This window comes from Tympanuchus pallidicinctus, unplaced genomic scaffold (assembly GCF_026119805.1).
Source record: "Tympanuchus pallidicinctus isolate F22 unplaced genomic scaffold, pur_lepc_1.0 scaffold15, whole genome shotgun sequence".
NCBI lineage: Eukaryota > Metazoa > Chordata > Aves > Galliformes > Phasianidae > Tympanuchus > Tympanuchus pallidicinctus.
Window position 1 is genome coordinate 18,668,038 of NW_026294669.1, and position 15,312 is coordinate 18,683,349.

Consider the following 15,312-nt stretch of genomic DNA (forward strand, 5'->3'; position numbering starts at 1 on the left):
ATGGCTTTTGTAATTGTTGCCTTTAAATGGTGTGATGCAAAGCTAAGTGGCTATTTGTTCTTTCTACTAAACATGTTTTTCCCATCTGCAGTAGATACTGTTCATTTCAAACACAACTTTTTTTTTTTTTTTTTTTCATAGACTTGTTTCAATTTACAATACATGGCAAGAGTTTGTAACTTAATCTGATGCGTTTTAGGAAAAAATCATTTTCTAAAATCAGTTTTATTAAAATTCAAGTTCTGCCAAAACACAATCTATCCATAAAGCAATTATTTCTAACTTAAAACATTTTTATGTTCTTGCAAAAAAAAAAAAAAAAAAAATAGAAATACATAAACTGTTTTCATAGAACACTGTTTAGAATATATATAATTAAGGTAGTAAATCGTATTTCATTCTATGAACTAAATGCATTTCCTTTTTGTAAAATTATGCCTTCAGTTGTTTTAAACAACATGCAGCTTTATCAGTCAAAATGCATGTGCCGATGAGAAGAATATGTATTTTATCACTGTTTCTTTTACAGGAAATTCTTCTTTTTGTGACCAGGCAATTTTTATTTCTTTATTTTCAGAATACATGCAATGGAGAAAAATCTTGGGAAGTATTGCTGGGTCATGTGGTGAGCGAGCTGTCTATGGGGAAGATATATGAAGAACAAGAGACTGATGAATTAACAGTGGTATTGGCAAATCTCTTGAAAATTTATATAATGTCCCTTTTCTATCTCTTGTTGAAGTATTTCAGCATGGTTGTTGTAATGACTTTTCTCTGATCTTGCTAAAGACTGCAGTACCACTCTATTTTCTAGATCAAAGCACATCCCCTTGGGAGAATTTGTCTATGCAAACCTTTCTTTTACTGACAGTGCTGCGTTGAGAAAGTTGTTGACAAATATTTCTTGTAATTGCGTGTTCTAATCATATGCACAAAAAGCCTTTCGTAAACTTGGAAAACTGAATGTTTAAGTATCTGTCTGGGGAAGTTCTGTGGAGGGGGGGGCAGGGGGTTGGAAGCAACAAAGTTCTTTCAGATTATTAGTGGACTGCCAGCCCTAGAAGCATGTGTGTGACACACTGTATCTTAATGGGAGTGCATGTGGATACATTTGACAAATACTGCAGTTTCTCACATTGGCAACAGCTTATTCAGTATTTAGTAATTGCTTCCTTCCCCCGTAGGTAAATCCTGATTCTGTAGAGTGCTATCTGCAGCAGTTCTGCCTACCTTTCCTCAGGATCACCAGCCTACTTCAACACCATCTTTTTGGAGGGGATTTACCTAGTTGCCAGGTACAGACTGGGAAGGGCACACTCAAATGTATCCACTTAAAAGCTGTTGTTTTGATTTTGATGTTTTTTTTTCTTAACACCTATTCCTCTGCAACATTATTTCTCTTCTTTGTATTTTTTTCCAGGGCGTTTTCCCTGAAAAATGTTATATTTAAAACAAACAAAACAACAACAAAAAAACTCACAGCAGATACGTGCTTGTTTTAACTGATCATACCTATCTGTCTCATAAATTACAGCAGAGCTTTAAAGCTTACAGTGCATTTGCAGAGATGACAATCTGCACGCAGACTAGACTTCAGTCCTGAGTTTGCTTAATGTCTGTTCATATTTGGGCTTTATTCTTAGAGGCAGTACAACAGCAGACAATCATGCTTAAGCTCTGTGAGATATTAAGCTGATTTAAATAGTTTTCTGCTTCTCATTTCATGGCATCAAAATTATCACCTACCGCTACAAACTTTTTGGTTTTTATTGTTTGTTCTGTTTTTCCTATTCTGACTGGTTTTATTTTGAGAATCCAGTTTGAGATAATTTGGAAGAAGAAATTAGGAAATAGAATCTTTTCTGTTTTGTGAATATATTCTAGTACAATAATGCTAATATATTTGCGATTGCTATTGGAACAGAGACATTTTTAAATAAACTATGTATAGTCTAATAAATATAAAAATTTAAAGCACAGGCACTAATCTAAAATCTCTGGTTTTGTATCAAAAGGAAGATGAAGAATTCACAGTTCTTGCAAGCTGTCTGGGTCTGTTACCATCTTTTCAGTCATCTGATGAATTCACCAGTGCCTCTTGTCTTGATTGGCCAGTGCCAGCATTTGACATGATATCACAATGGTGCTCAGAGTTGGCTTCCTTTGCAGACAGACATCCAGATCAAGTAAAGGTATGTAGCAAAACTACTTGTGATGCAAGTGTAGCTGATGTGGTACTGATGCAGAAGCAGCTGCTAATTGTTTGACTGTGTACATGCTCTCTTGTGTAGGATCAGAGAACCTGACCTGTATATAAGAAAGAGATTGTGATCAGAAATGTTAGTTAGTGGATATGGATTTGAATGGTTACAAAAAGGAATAAGAAAGCCTAACTATTTTCAATATGATTACTGGAGGCATTATAATCTAAGGATGGCATTTCTATTTTCTAACTGTTCCCATATTTTCTGCACCTAGTGCCTATTCAGGTCATGTAACAGAAGCTTTCTTCAAAGAAAATATTTAGCAGAAGTCTGTTGTGCCTATTAGATGCTAGCGATATTTTTGAGCATCAAAGAATCGTTTGAGATGGAAGGGTCCTTTAAATGTCATCTAGTCCAATCCCTTGCAGTGAACGGGGACATCCATGGTTAGATTAGGTTGCTCAGAGCCAGATTATGTCTGGCCAGGTCTTCAATATCTCTAAGGTCGGGTCATCCACCACATCTCTGGGCAGCTTGTTCCAATGCTTTATGTTTATTGTAAAAACAAACAAACAAAAAACCCACCTTTTTCCTTATGTCCAATCTAAATCATCATCAGTATTGAAAAAGATCAAAATGATAAAAGCTGTTTAACAGTTTACTTGTAACAGATTCTGCATCTTCTGCCAAAGATGCGAAAAAAAACCCCAAGAACAAAAACAAGCAAACAAAACAAAACAAAAAAACAGGATTTGAATAAGCAGAATTTTCCTCCACTTTTCCTCCAGTGGATGTGGTGAGCAGCAGTCCTTTCCGTTTTAGCCATGAAGGTTATTGCACTTCAGTGATGTCACATTTAGAAAACATCCTTGGGAAATGGTTAGCACTCATTTTGTACCCGTTAAAAAAGACAAAATGTGTCCACAGGAAGGGTGTTCAGGCAGAAGCAGGGGACTGTTGCACGACACTTCCTAGTATGTGAAATATAGAAGGACTGAGAGAATGACATTCTTCTATAATCTTGTCTTAGTTTTATGTAAGTGAATGTGCAGAACTGATACATTGTTCTTTCTTTCTAGGCTTTGCTTGTCCAGGAGCCTAAGTGGGACTTACCACGTCTCCTTCAGTTGCCTGAGAATTATAATACCATTTTTCAGTATTATCACAGAAAGACTTGTACTGTTTGTACCAAGGTTCCTAAAGATCCTGCTGTTTGTCTAGTTTGTGGTACTTTTGTATGCTTGAAAGGATTATGCTGCAAACAACAGAGTTACTGTGAATGTGTACTGGTAAGAGAGATAATTCCAGTTCTGTACTTGTTCTCATTCTGACAGGCATTTTTAACTCCATTGCTTGGTCCTGATGTGATCCTGATCTCATATGAATGTTTGTATCATGTTAAGCCTTTATTTCTAATACTTGAACCTAGATTGGATTCTGAAAAACAGTTTTATTAATCTTTTTAAGCCTCTGGCCTAATTTCCCCTTGTGGAAAAACTCTTAAAAAGCGGTTGTGGGCAGTGTTGACACATTGTTTTCATTTTAACCTATTGAAATTTGCTGCCTTCAGAATGCTCATATCACTGGACAGTTACAAGAAGTCTGGAAATACATGGGCTTCACAAAACTGAGGAGAAATTTATAGCTAGGGCATAAGTCAAACCCAAATAAATTCCATAAGGATCATGTAATTCCTTACACTTATCTTTCTCCCTTATTCTGCTATTACAGTGGGAGAAGAGAGAAGTAGGCAAAACTTAAAATGCAATTAACAGTTACATATAAGGTGTATGTATGCTTCATGCAAACAGTTGGAAAGAGTTAAGAACCTATGTAACTAATTACATTTTACTTCAGTCAGTGGAGTCATACCCTTTACTTGTAATAAAGCTATCTAGAAAAAAATACATACTTTACGTACAGAAGTGAGTGACATATTGAAGCAAACAGGAATTAAAAAAAAAAAGATTTGTAGAACTGCATACTAGATCTATGAGCGTAGATAGAGAAAGCAAGATTTTTTTAAACTATTTTCTCTTTTTTTTTTGCCATCTGTGCAGAATATTTGGTGATTCTAAATCGTTTGTTATACAACAAATTATAAATATTGTAGAGAATGCTTTTGTTCATTTTTCTTATGTAACTCTTCACAGAATACGAGTACTTTCCCTTGTGTTATCAGAACCATTTTTGTATGTAAAGTTATGGCAGCACAAGATACAGAGTTCTGGTTTGTCTGGAGAATTTTGGGGCAGGATATACCTTATCAAACTGTACCCTAGTAAATAATGCATGTTTCAAGAAAAGCTAGTTTATATTTTGAAAGTCCTTTTTGTTATAAAGTTAACAGAGACTGACAATCTTTGTACTCTTCCCTTTCTGCACTCATAATTCTACAGCATTCACAAAACTGTGGAGCTGGGACAGGAATATTTCTTTTGATTAATGCATCTGTCATCATCATCATAAGAGGCCATCGTTTCTGCCTTTGGGGCTCTGTTTATCTAGATGCACATGGTGAAGAAGACAGAGATCTTAGGTAATGATTTAATTACATATACGTTTTATTGTTGCTGCTCTGTGTGTATCAGTTATATATAATGCAGTAGCAGATAAAAATCTCTACCTTCCTTGAAATAAAAACACCCACTTTCTGCAAGTTTCTCCAAGAGGGAGAAGGAGTGCAGCAATCTTACTTAAAACCAAAAGCCCCCTACTAATAAAAATATATGCTTCTCTGGGGGAGGGGAAGGATGAAATATGAATATTCTATATATTTGTTTATATTGACAATGTTTTAACAATGAAGTTGTTTTCCATTTTATGTGACATATTAACCATTAGTATGTTTTGTTTTTTTTAAACAGGCGTGGCAAACCTCTCTACATATGCAAGGAAAGATACAAAGTGCTTGAACAGCAGTGGGTGTCTCATACTTTTGATCATATCAATAAAAGATGGGGGCCACATTATAATGGCTTATAAATCACCATCATCTTCATACCATATCATCGCTGTTACCACGAATGAATGCATCTTGACTGACAATAGCTTTAAATGAATGGGAGTTGAGCTCTTTGCCTCGGGGTAGAGTGGGGAATGGGCATAAAAGGGAAATGGAACTTGGTCAACACATGAAATTTTTTGCATAATATGCTGCTGTTGCTATTAAATAGTCATATAATAATTTGAAATTAAATCCTCAAAATGGTGTGAGCAATGATTGCACTCAGTAGTCCTACTTTTTTTGTCTGATATTGTTAAGAAGCACAAGTTTTACTTACAGTTGTTTAGAGGCTCCAGGGATAGCTGACAAGTTTTTATTTTTCTCTGCGTGGAGTTGAGTTTTTAGCAATTTTTGCTGAAACTGTATATGTGTACTACATCTTCTATGTTGGATATTTTTTTTTTGCCTTTCTTGTGTTGGTTTGAGGTTTTTTGCTTGGTATGCATTTGTAATTAGACATGAATTGTACAATGATTGTGAGACTGCATGGTAACAATTGGTCTGAAAGTTGAATTTTAAAGATTTCACTTACCACAAGAGGTCTATTGAAATATTTCAGGCATTACTGAAAACTTATGCTTTCTCAGGAATTTCATAGATTATTTTTTTTTCTTCCATAAAATACATGGAATAGTTGTAAATTAGGTAGGTCATTGCTCTTAACATAATCCAGAAAACACATTCTTTTTGTTCTCTTCCTGACTTTTTTTCCATATCAATTGAATAAACCATTAGTGATAACACGTACAGAAGTTGCTGCATATAGGGAATTAGTATGGCACCTGACACAGCAGATCCCAATCATAAGTGTAACAACCATAAGCCTGTCTCTCATTACAGACCAAACGTATGTTTCAGAATTATTGGTTTGGAAATGTGCAGGCTGTTCTACAAAGGAAACATAATTTTGTATCTTTCCTGTCATTTTGGGAGGTTCTTCTATTGCATTTGTTCAGAATAATCAATATTCTTTCTGCTTGGTTTTCCAAAGGAAAGGAGAGAAAAAAACAAACAAACAAACAAAAAAACCTTGAGGGGTAGCCTATGTGAACACACAGTGCATATGTAGCCTCGCTGGAAGAATGCCAGATCAGTTCATGTTTAGAGGGCTAAAACAATTCAAGAGAACAGGCCAGACTGGACTAAACCCTGCTCTGTGTACATTGGCAGGAAAGATTACAGTTAAAATACTGGTATGTAATATATCGCTACTGATGTTTTTCCACAGGTGTTGGACATGTTGGCTATTTCATACAGCACTACCAAGCAGTTCCTGGTATTTTTGACTTTCATAGCTTGTGTGTAAAATAAAATTTATATGTGTAAGATAAAAACATCTTATGATTAAAAAAAAAAAACAACCATGTATACAGTGAAAACAGTTCCCCAGTGGAAGTCATTACGTAGTGAAAAGTGTATAGGGGAAACAAAATGACTGAGTAGTAATCAAGGAGATTGGACAGAAGGAAAAGTGAGTAAATACAATGAATTTTTCTGGATAACTGCAACTCAAAACCCCCCACAATAATGGATGCTGGTTTTTATACATACGTATAAATATATATATATATTTCAAAAATGTTACAGTACTTCCTGTAAGATTAAAATTACTGTTTCACCAACTAAGCAGCTATGTCTTTTTCCAGAATATTACTTTTTTGATACTGTATTATAAGTTCTGCCTGTAATATTTTTGCATTGCTCATTATGAGTATCAGGCCATTTTGTAAGTGTGGTTGAGAAGCAAAAAGTTTCTTTACATCTCCAGCATAACATTATTACAGGGCTCATGAACTTGAGTAATCCTTAGTTTGAAGCACCGATGCTATATTCACACGAGATAACGTATCCAGAATTTGATTACTGTGTTCTATTTGAAATGGAGCGTTCTCTGGTTGTGCATATGGATGTGAATTAAACTATTAGCCTTAACTTTAACATTGGGGTATTTCATAGCGTTTATTTTAGTACTGGTGAATTAGTCACCAGTCAATTTAAAAACACAAAAAAATTACTATGTTGAAAATTGTACTTGAATATCCTTGCATGCTGCTAAACAAGAATTTTGATTTCCCCCATTACTTTTTTTTATCCTGTTTTATGAAGCTAACTTTGAAAAAATAACAGGTCCAAACTAGAGTGGCGTGTGTGTGCATTACTCAAATGTTCTGGTGTGATATCCTGTAGGAATGATCATTTAAGTACAGTACATTACTGTAGAATATAAATCTATCTTTAAAAATGCATCAGAGAACTACAAAACTAGGAATACAGTAATCGGCATTGTAAGATATGTTAATAAAAGTCTCCTGTCAATCTGTGTGCTGGTGAATTTGTTTCTTTCCACCTCAGACATCCAAAATGCAATTATTATTGAATTCCACAGTCAGGCAGTTATTTGAATGTCAGAATTTTAAGCAAAGTACTTTGTGTAGAGAATAATTCTGATTTGTTTATTCCTTTGTTGCTTGCATGCAGTTGTGTATGTTTGATGAGTAATTTGGATTATTTCATTTTATGCATACCTGCACCACTTAAGGCTGTGCTTACTTTTATGCCTGTTATTACAATGTTGCTGCTGCAAAGCACTGACATTAAAATGCTGAGTTAAGAAACTGTCTTTCTGGGAAAGCGGTTCTTGATCATTTCTTCTGTCAAATGTGCTTCTGGAATAACTATCACTGCAAGTTCTTGTATGTATATATTTATGTATTAAATTTTGCCTTTTTTTTTTTTTTTTTTTTTTAAACCTTTGATGAATTTGGTGAAACAGTCTTGATTGAACAGCCTGAAATTCTAAGTGAATCTTTTCATCATCTCTACAGTAGGAATCTCACGTAGCTCACATTATTGCACAAGAATGTGATGTTTTGCTTTAAGAAAGTGCTTGTTTTGCTCCAGCATCCGAAAAATGATTTTAGTTTTGGAATCCCATGAGATCAGTTTGTGCTGTGTGTATGCAGCTGCCAGAAGATACAGTAAATTAGTATGCAGGTCTTGGTATGTTTTACATGTAATTTTCATCTAAACCAGATTCTGTTGGTCCTGCTTTGCGCTTCCTTGTTTTCAGAGGCAGGGATAGTGAGGAATGGAGACTGAGCATTAAGCTAGATAAGAATGAAGTAATGCTCTCTGCAACATAAGAACATCACAGGGATGGGCTGACCCAATGTATGAAGGTGCCCGGCTCTCTATTAAACCAGCTCCTGGATATGATGGATGCATGTAAAATGAGAAAGCTGGCTGTGTGGCAGTTCTCTGTTACATGGATTATTCACTGCTGTCAGTGACTTCTATATTGAAAGGCCATGTTAGAGTTAGTCTTTTGGTAGAAATTGTGCCCTGGGCACCCTTGCTTTTTTTCAGATGGGCAGTTAGCCTGCAAGTGCTCATAGATTGAGAACAGCCTCAGCTGCTGCAAGTCCAAACCTGGGACTTGTTCTTCTGCCAGTATACTGTCACTGCAGCTGTAATTTCTACTAGGTTACATTAGCTATTAATTCCTGCAAATGAACATGCCTAAGTAGGAAAAACATTCTCAGTGAAGTTGAGCACTTGGAGATCTTGTATAAATGGGCAGAGTGGTTTAGTAAATTAACTTTTTTTTCCCCTGGTGAGTTTGGATTTTTCAATACAATAGCAATTGTACTTTCTCATCACCAAAACTGCTCAGAAAATTTAATGCTCCATGCTTCAAATGCTGTTTCTTTGAAATACCATTGAGAAAGTACAGCTGAATGTTGTTAAACAAAAGATAGTTTTAAAAGCCAATCTTACCATCCTAAAACATGATTTTTTTGCAAAGTGTACTTATGCATGGTACCAGAAACAATGAAGTGGAAAAAAAAAAAAATTTTTTTTGAAAAGCATTTTGAATTTAGCTCTAAGTCCCAGTTAGGAATGTTTCTAAATGAGCCTTCATAAAAGTACCATTATTTATAAAGTCGTTTCCTGTAACTTTGTTATTTGATGTAGAGCAGATTATTCTCTTAATTTGTAACAACAGCAGCCAGTTCAATAGAAATCCCTCACATTATTGAATTTAAAAATCCCTTTGTCTTTATCTCTTGTAGGTATCACATGAGTGGTAAACCTTTTCATTTCCTTTGAGCATGGAAACAAGTGTTTTAATGACAGGAGCTAAAAATGTATTTTTTTCTTCCATTACTTGCTATCACAGAGCGAGAATTCTCTGAGATAAACTTTTCCTGTGAAAGTCAAGCTCTCTCAGTCAATTCCTTATGCCATATATGTCTGTATGTTTTAACTAGCTGAATTGCTTGTAGCTGCTGTTGTCTAATACATTTCCCATTGTAGGACTGCTTTGAATTTACAACTGCTGAACTTCTGATCATTGTGACAAAAAATAACACTAGGCTCATTCCACTTTTAAGCTTTCAACGGGAATGAAAACTGTCTTCATTTGAGAAATGTTTTTTTTTTTTAAGTGTTCAGCCATCTCCACTGTATCTATGCATTAGCCTTAAGAGATTCCTACTAAAGTAGAAATGGGATCGTGTACGGAACCACTTCTCATCAAAACAGAGCAATGTGTTTTAAGGCATTACATGTGAACATATACATGAAGTGGATAATGAGCCTTTGTTTTCCAGGTGCCAAGGAATATCATTTGCACCTGGCTGTTAAAGCCAGTAATGCAGTTTGTGAGAAGTTTTATTTTCCTTTTGTTTCTTTGGCAACCTGGGGCTCTCTCCATATAATGCAACTTCTTTTCATTGGCTACATATTTTATGTGCAACTACCTTGTGTATCATTCCACAACAAAAGAACCCAGGCAGCTCCAGAAGATCATGTAATAATAGCTGGCAAATAAGATTGCATTTTCTCAGAGAGTGTTAGGGAGGGACAACTAGCCAGAGGGTACAGCTTGAAAAGTATTCTGGAGAAGCTGTGGCTGCTTGCTTTCTTGCTCTAGCTGACTATTGTGTCATTTAGTTTCTTTCGCTGTCTGCTTGAGCCCACTGTTCTTGTCTTGCACTTATGTTGTAAACTCCTTTAGGACAAGGAGCATCTCCTGCTCTGTACTGCAAATAAATGAAAGTGCTCCTCTGTAATGGTAGGGCAAATGGTGTTACAGCAATCTAGACTGTAGGATCTACCATCATCAAAGAATTATAAATGTGCACATAGGACTTGAGTGAGATATGGTTCTTTCATGCTTCCCCTTATTTCATGCTTTTTTTGTTTTCATTTGTTACTGCCTCCACACTCAAACGTCACCCTTTTCCACATAGGTACTTTGGCAGTAATCAAAATCACCAGGAAATTAAAAGTGGTTTGTTTCCTGCAGCCAACCTTGACTCTTCATCATCATTTCTATCTTGTGCATCTGTACATCACCCTTTCTTCTCCTGCCAGAAGCTGCTATCTTAAGGAACAAACAAATATGCTGGGAATCAAAGATGCTTATTGCCTTTCATGAGTTTGGTACAACTGTATTTGTGCAACTGATGCTTCCCAGCAAGTGATTGATGTCATTCAAATAACCCTCAGATACCTAGTTATTCAGAAATAGCTCATAATTATGCTTTATTCCTATTGGGTTACCTTTTTCAGTCACACATCTGATAAAGGCAAGACTACATATGGAAAATAATCCATTCATATTATACAAGGGAGAAAATATTTAAAATAATAATGTAAATGGGTTCTATTAGAACAATGCGTTTCACTGGCTGGGACTCCGTTTAAATTGTGGGCAGAATTGGTGAATGTTAATCAGATTACTACATATAATTTTACAATTAGTAATCATAATTTACAGTCATTGTGAAGTGGTAAGAAATATGAAACAATCTCAAGCAGACGTATTTCAGTAATGCTGTTCTGTGCAAGTGTATTTCCAAGGGTGCTGCACATCTATTGTATATGGTCCCCTGAAATGCACATCATAAGAAGTGTTGCATTGGTGAATAGCAACAAAGTGTTTCCCGTGGCAACAGTAAATAGAAGAAAGCTAAGCCCATTCAAATGATTTACCTTAATAAGCGTGTCACAGCAACGAAGGATGCTGAACACTAAGGGAACTCATTAGAAAGACACTGTGCTGTAAGAAGAAAGGAGGCCAATGACAAATTGTAGATTTCTCTTAACCCAGTGTTACTATTTGAGTAGTATACTGCATAATTGTTTGGAATTTGCAAAGGTTATTTGTATAAAATGAGATTCTTAATGGTTGTTCTTTTTTTAATGCAGCAGTTAATTTCCTGTACTATGGAAAAAAAGTATATGCTGTGTGTGGAAATGCAGGAGAAAGAACATGGAGAAAGATAAACAATTATCATAAGTATCTTTCAAATTCTACACATTATGTCTTACATACTTCCTCAGGTCAAGCATTTGTGTGATGTAGGCAGCTCGGTGATTCAGACATACGCCAACCGAGAGTAAATTTAGATATTTATAAAAATTATACTTGTAATTATATTTATTTTAAAAAATTCTGTTGTCTGTCCAGCAATAATTCTGAATGCAGCCATGAGGACGGTAATGGCATTCACAATCGTTTTGTTGCTGCCTTTGTGAACAAAGCTGTATGAAACAGTTTATTCTTAAGGATCAGTCTGTGGAGCATCACACTCAAACTCTGCAGACCTGGCTCATGTAGTGGAAGAGCATTACATTTGCTAATTGTGGTATGGATGATTTCCTAGAACGTAGGAAATCAGGATACTTGTCTTGACAATTGGTTTCTAGAATATATAATCTGTAGGATTTATATGCATTGTTTGTTGTTGGCTTTTAAGTCTTCTGAGTCACCTTTCCCTTGGAGTTCACAGCTGGGAATTAATCCAATAACTCACTATAGTTCAGTCATGCTACTTACTTTTCAGTGCTTTCTCTGCATCAGGTATTTCTTCTCACCTCTTCTGTTTACACTTGTCTGTGTGTAGTCTGTGGTTAACTGTAATCATAAGTGATAACTGTGGTTATGATCCATAAGGGCTGGACTATGGTTATATACCTTGCACTTTAGTCTTGGCTAGAGCTATTATTTTGAGTGTCTTCTCCTGCTCTTTACCAATGTAAACATAATTAAAGAGTAGAATCCTCTATGCTAGCATCCACCCCTGTATTAATGCTGCCAGCTGCATTAGGCAAGGTATCACCAGCAGGTCAAGAGGGTATCCTTTCCCTTTACTCAGCATTAATGAGTTCTCTGTCCAGTTCTGAGCTCTGAAGTACAAGAGAAATATGGACATACTGCTGGCATAGGGCCACCAAAACTAGTGAGGACTGCAGAACTTTTCTTATAAGAAGTCTGTGAGAGAGCTGGGATTGTTCAGCCTGGAGAAGAGGAGGCTCAGAGGGGATCTTATCAACATGTATAAATACCTGGAGAGAGAGTGCAAAGAAGACTCATGCTCTTCTCCGGTACCTGGTGCTAGGACAAGTCACTGTAGGCACAAACTAGAACACAAGAGGCTCCATCTGAACATCAGGAAGCCATGCTTTACTGAGAACTGGCACAGATTGCCCAGAGAATTTGTGGAGTCTCCTCCCAAAACAGCCTAGACAAGCTCCTGGCCAACCTGCTCTGGGCCCCATCTTGAGCAGAGATAAGACAAGATAACCTCCAGAGGTTCCTTTCAACCTTAACTATTCTGCGACTGTTATTTCTTTTAATCCATTGCTTAATAATCTCCTAATGGAGGTTGGTTTCAGCCCCCTTTGCTGTTTTATTGTTTTCCTTCAAATTCGCACTGTAAAACACCTCAGTTTCTTCCCCCCTTCCTGTTTTCTGTATTCAGATAATACAGTATTTCTATACTCAGGATTTCTTTTTTCTACTTAGGCACAGATATTTTTTTTTTCCTCCAAGATGGTGGCAATTCTTGAACAAGGATGCGTTTGCCTTTACTTAATAGCTGGGACAGAAAAATCAAAGCAGCACCCACATGACCTGGTAGGTCAAGAAAATATAACAAAATATTCATTGATTTAGATACTTACGATTCATAGTTCTGTGTCCATGCTAAGCCAAAATTCAAACTGCCTCAGGATTTTCATGGAAGTAGGTACACACTTCAGCAGTCTCCTCAAGATCTCCAGCAATAATATCTCTTCAGGCAAACCAGTGTAATGTTGTTGCTTTAACATCTGATGAAACTGTGTGTAGGATGTGTGTAGGTTAATGCGGCCAGGCATTCTGTTTGTAATTACAAGGCCATCTCTGGGCAAAGTAAATTGCATTCAGTACAGGCATTTAAAAAGCATGAAATCTGGACTTCTAGAGGAAATGTACTGTAGTGAATAATGCTTGTTTATACCCATTTAAATAAGATCATTTTAGCACTATATCAGGGTATCTCAATTTCTCAATTATAGAAAGAGGAGGTTTCATTACAATTTTTTTTTTTTTTTTAATTAAAACACTTCCATTTATATTTTGTTGGCTACACAACTGACTTCTAGTCAGTAACATATGCCTATTTAAAAACCAGCAGATTCACACATGTGCATGCTGACACAAATTACAATGTGTAGCAACTGCACTCATTCATAGAATACACTCATCAGTTAAACGCAGCATAGTACTAACTGTGAAAAAATATTCCATTGGGATTGATTAAAAAATAAGTAAATAGGGATGAACTTTTGTAACAGAGCCCAAGGAAGTCCAGGTTGTAGCAGACAAAAGAGTCATAATCAGGGAAGTTTCTGTGATTCAAAAACCAACATATGAACTGTGGGAGAAATCTGGAGTACCCAGAGCTCCCATCTTTGTGTGTTCTAACTTCTGTAAGCTGACAGCATGTAGAATTAAATTCTGAGGTCTTGTCTAAATTCTGCTTAGACAAGATTGCTAGCTGTTCAGGAGGGTCAGCTAGCCTGGGTGTGTGAGCTGTCTGTATTGCTATTTGCTATTATACAATTTATATAATCCTATACTATGGAATTTTTACAAGTGTGAATAGAGAAAATGGCTTGTGAAGAAGGCTTTGTATACACTAATGTATAATAATTCAGCAAAACAGCAGTAATATGGAAAGGAATATTGCTCAGCAAAACTGCCAGTTCACCTCAGTTTCTTGCTAATGTCATGATGGGCTGAATTCAGAGAAAATGCTGATAATCAACATTCTTTACCGAATATCTAAATCTTGGTTTAGATCTTTCAGTTGCTTTACTTTTACTGAAAGATTATTTTGAAGTAGTTTACTAAAGCGTGGATGCAAGAAAAATGTGTTTGCATAGGATTACAAAGCACAGAATCCAGTAATTAAGAGAGAGGTTTAAGAAAAATACTGCACTTTGGTCAGAATGATGATAATTCACTGTTAGGAATTGCAGCTTTGTTTAAAAAGAAAAAAAAGTGCGGTAATGGAGAAAAGTGCAGAGGAAGAATTAGTCTTTACAGTTTGCAACTCAAATAATTATGAAGAATTATATGGATACAAAGCCCTCTTTTTATTATTATTATTATTATTATGAACATTATGAGTTCTCATAAGACTGAATGTGTACAAGTCATGAGACTGAATATGTACAAGTCTATGGGGCCAGATGGCGTGCATCCCAGGGTTCTGAAGGAGCTGGCTGAGGTGGTTGCTGAGCCACTCTGCATCATATTTAAAAAGTTGTGGCTGTAAGGTGAGATCCCGGATGGCTGGAGGAAGGGTCACGTCCCTTCCATTTACAAGAAAGGGAGCAAGGAGGACTCCAGGAACTACAGGCTGGTGAGTCTCACCTCTGTGCCTTGGAAGATCATGGAACAGATCATCCTGGATAGTATGCTTAATCACATGAGGAATGGGCGTGTGATCCAAGACAGCCAGCACGGCTTCACCACGGAAAGGTCATGCTTGACCGATCTGGTGGCCTTCTATAATGGACTGACGGCATTGGTGGACAAGGGAAAGGCGACCGATGTCGTTTACCTGGACTCGAGCAAGGCCTCTGACACAGTCCCCCACCACATCCTTGTCTCCAAATTGGAGGGATGAGGATTTGATGGGTGGACCACTGGATGGGCAAGAAACTGGTCAAAAGGCAGCAGACAGAGGGTGGTCATCAATGGCTCTATGTCCAGGTGGAGGCTGGTAACAAGCCGCATCCCCCAGGGGTCTGCCTTCTGAC

The 15,312-nt window shown here is 36.6% G+C and overlaps 1 protein-coding gene across 7 annotated transcripts in view; it reads left to right on the forward strand.

Annotated features, from left to right (window-relative positions):
* UBR3 (ubiquitin protein ligase E3 component n-recognin 3) overlaps positions 1-7,527 on the forward strand; it is a 93,432-nt gene extending 85,905 nt beyond the window's left edge. For all 7 annotated transcript variants that reach the window (XM_052674947.1, XM_052674949.1, XM_052674950.1 and 4 more), the window contains 6 exons: positions 578-685; positions 1,185-1,295; positions 2,016-2,192; positions 3,284-3,493; positions 4,604-4,743; positions 5,072-7,527. In XM_052674947.1, coding sequence (XP_052530907.1) covers positions 578-685; positions 1,185-1,295; positions 2,016-2,192; positions 3,284-3,493; positions 4,604-4,743; positions 5,072-5,189 — 864 coding nt within the window. In that variant the 3' untranslated portion in view covers positions 5,190-7,527. The remainder of the gene's footprint in view (positions 1-577; positions 686-1,184; positions 1,296-2,015; positions 2,193-3,283; positions 3,494-4,603; positions 4,744-5,071) is intronic.
* Positions 7,528-15,312: the final 7,785 nt, after the last annotated feature.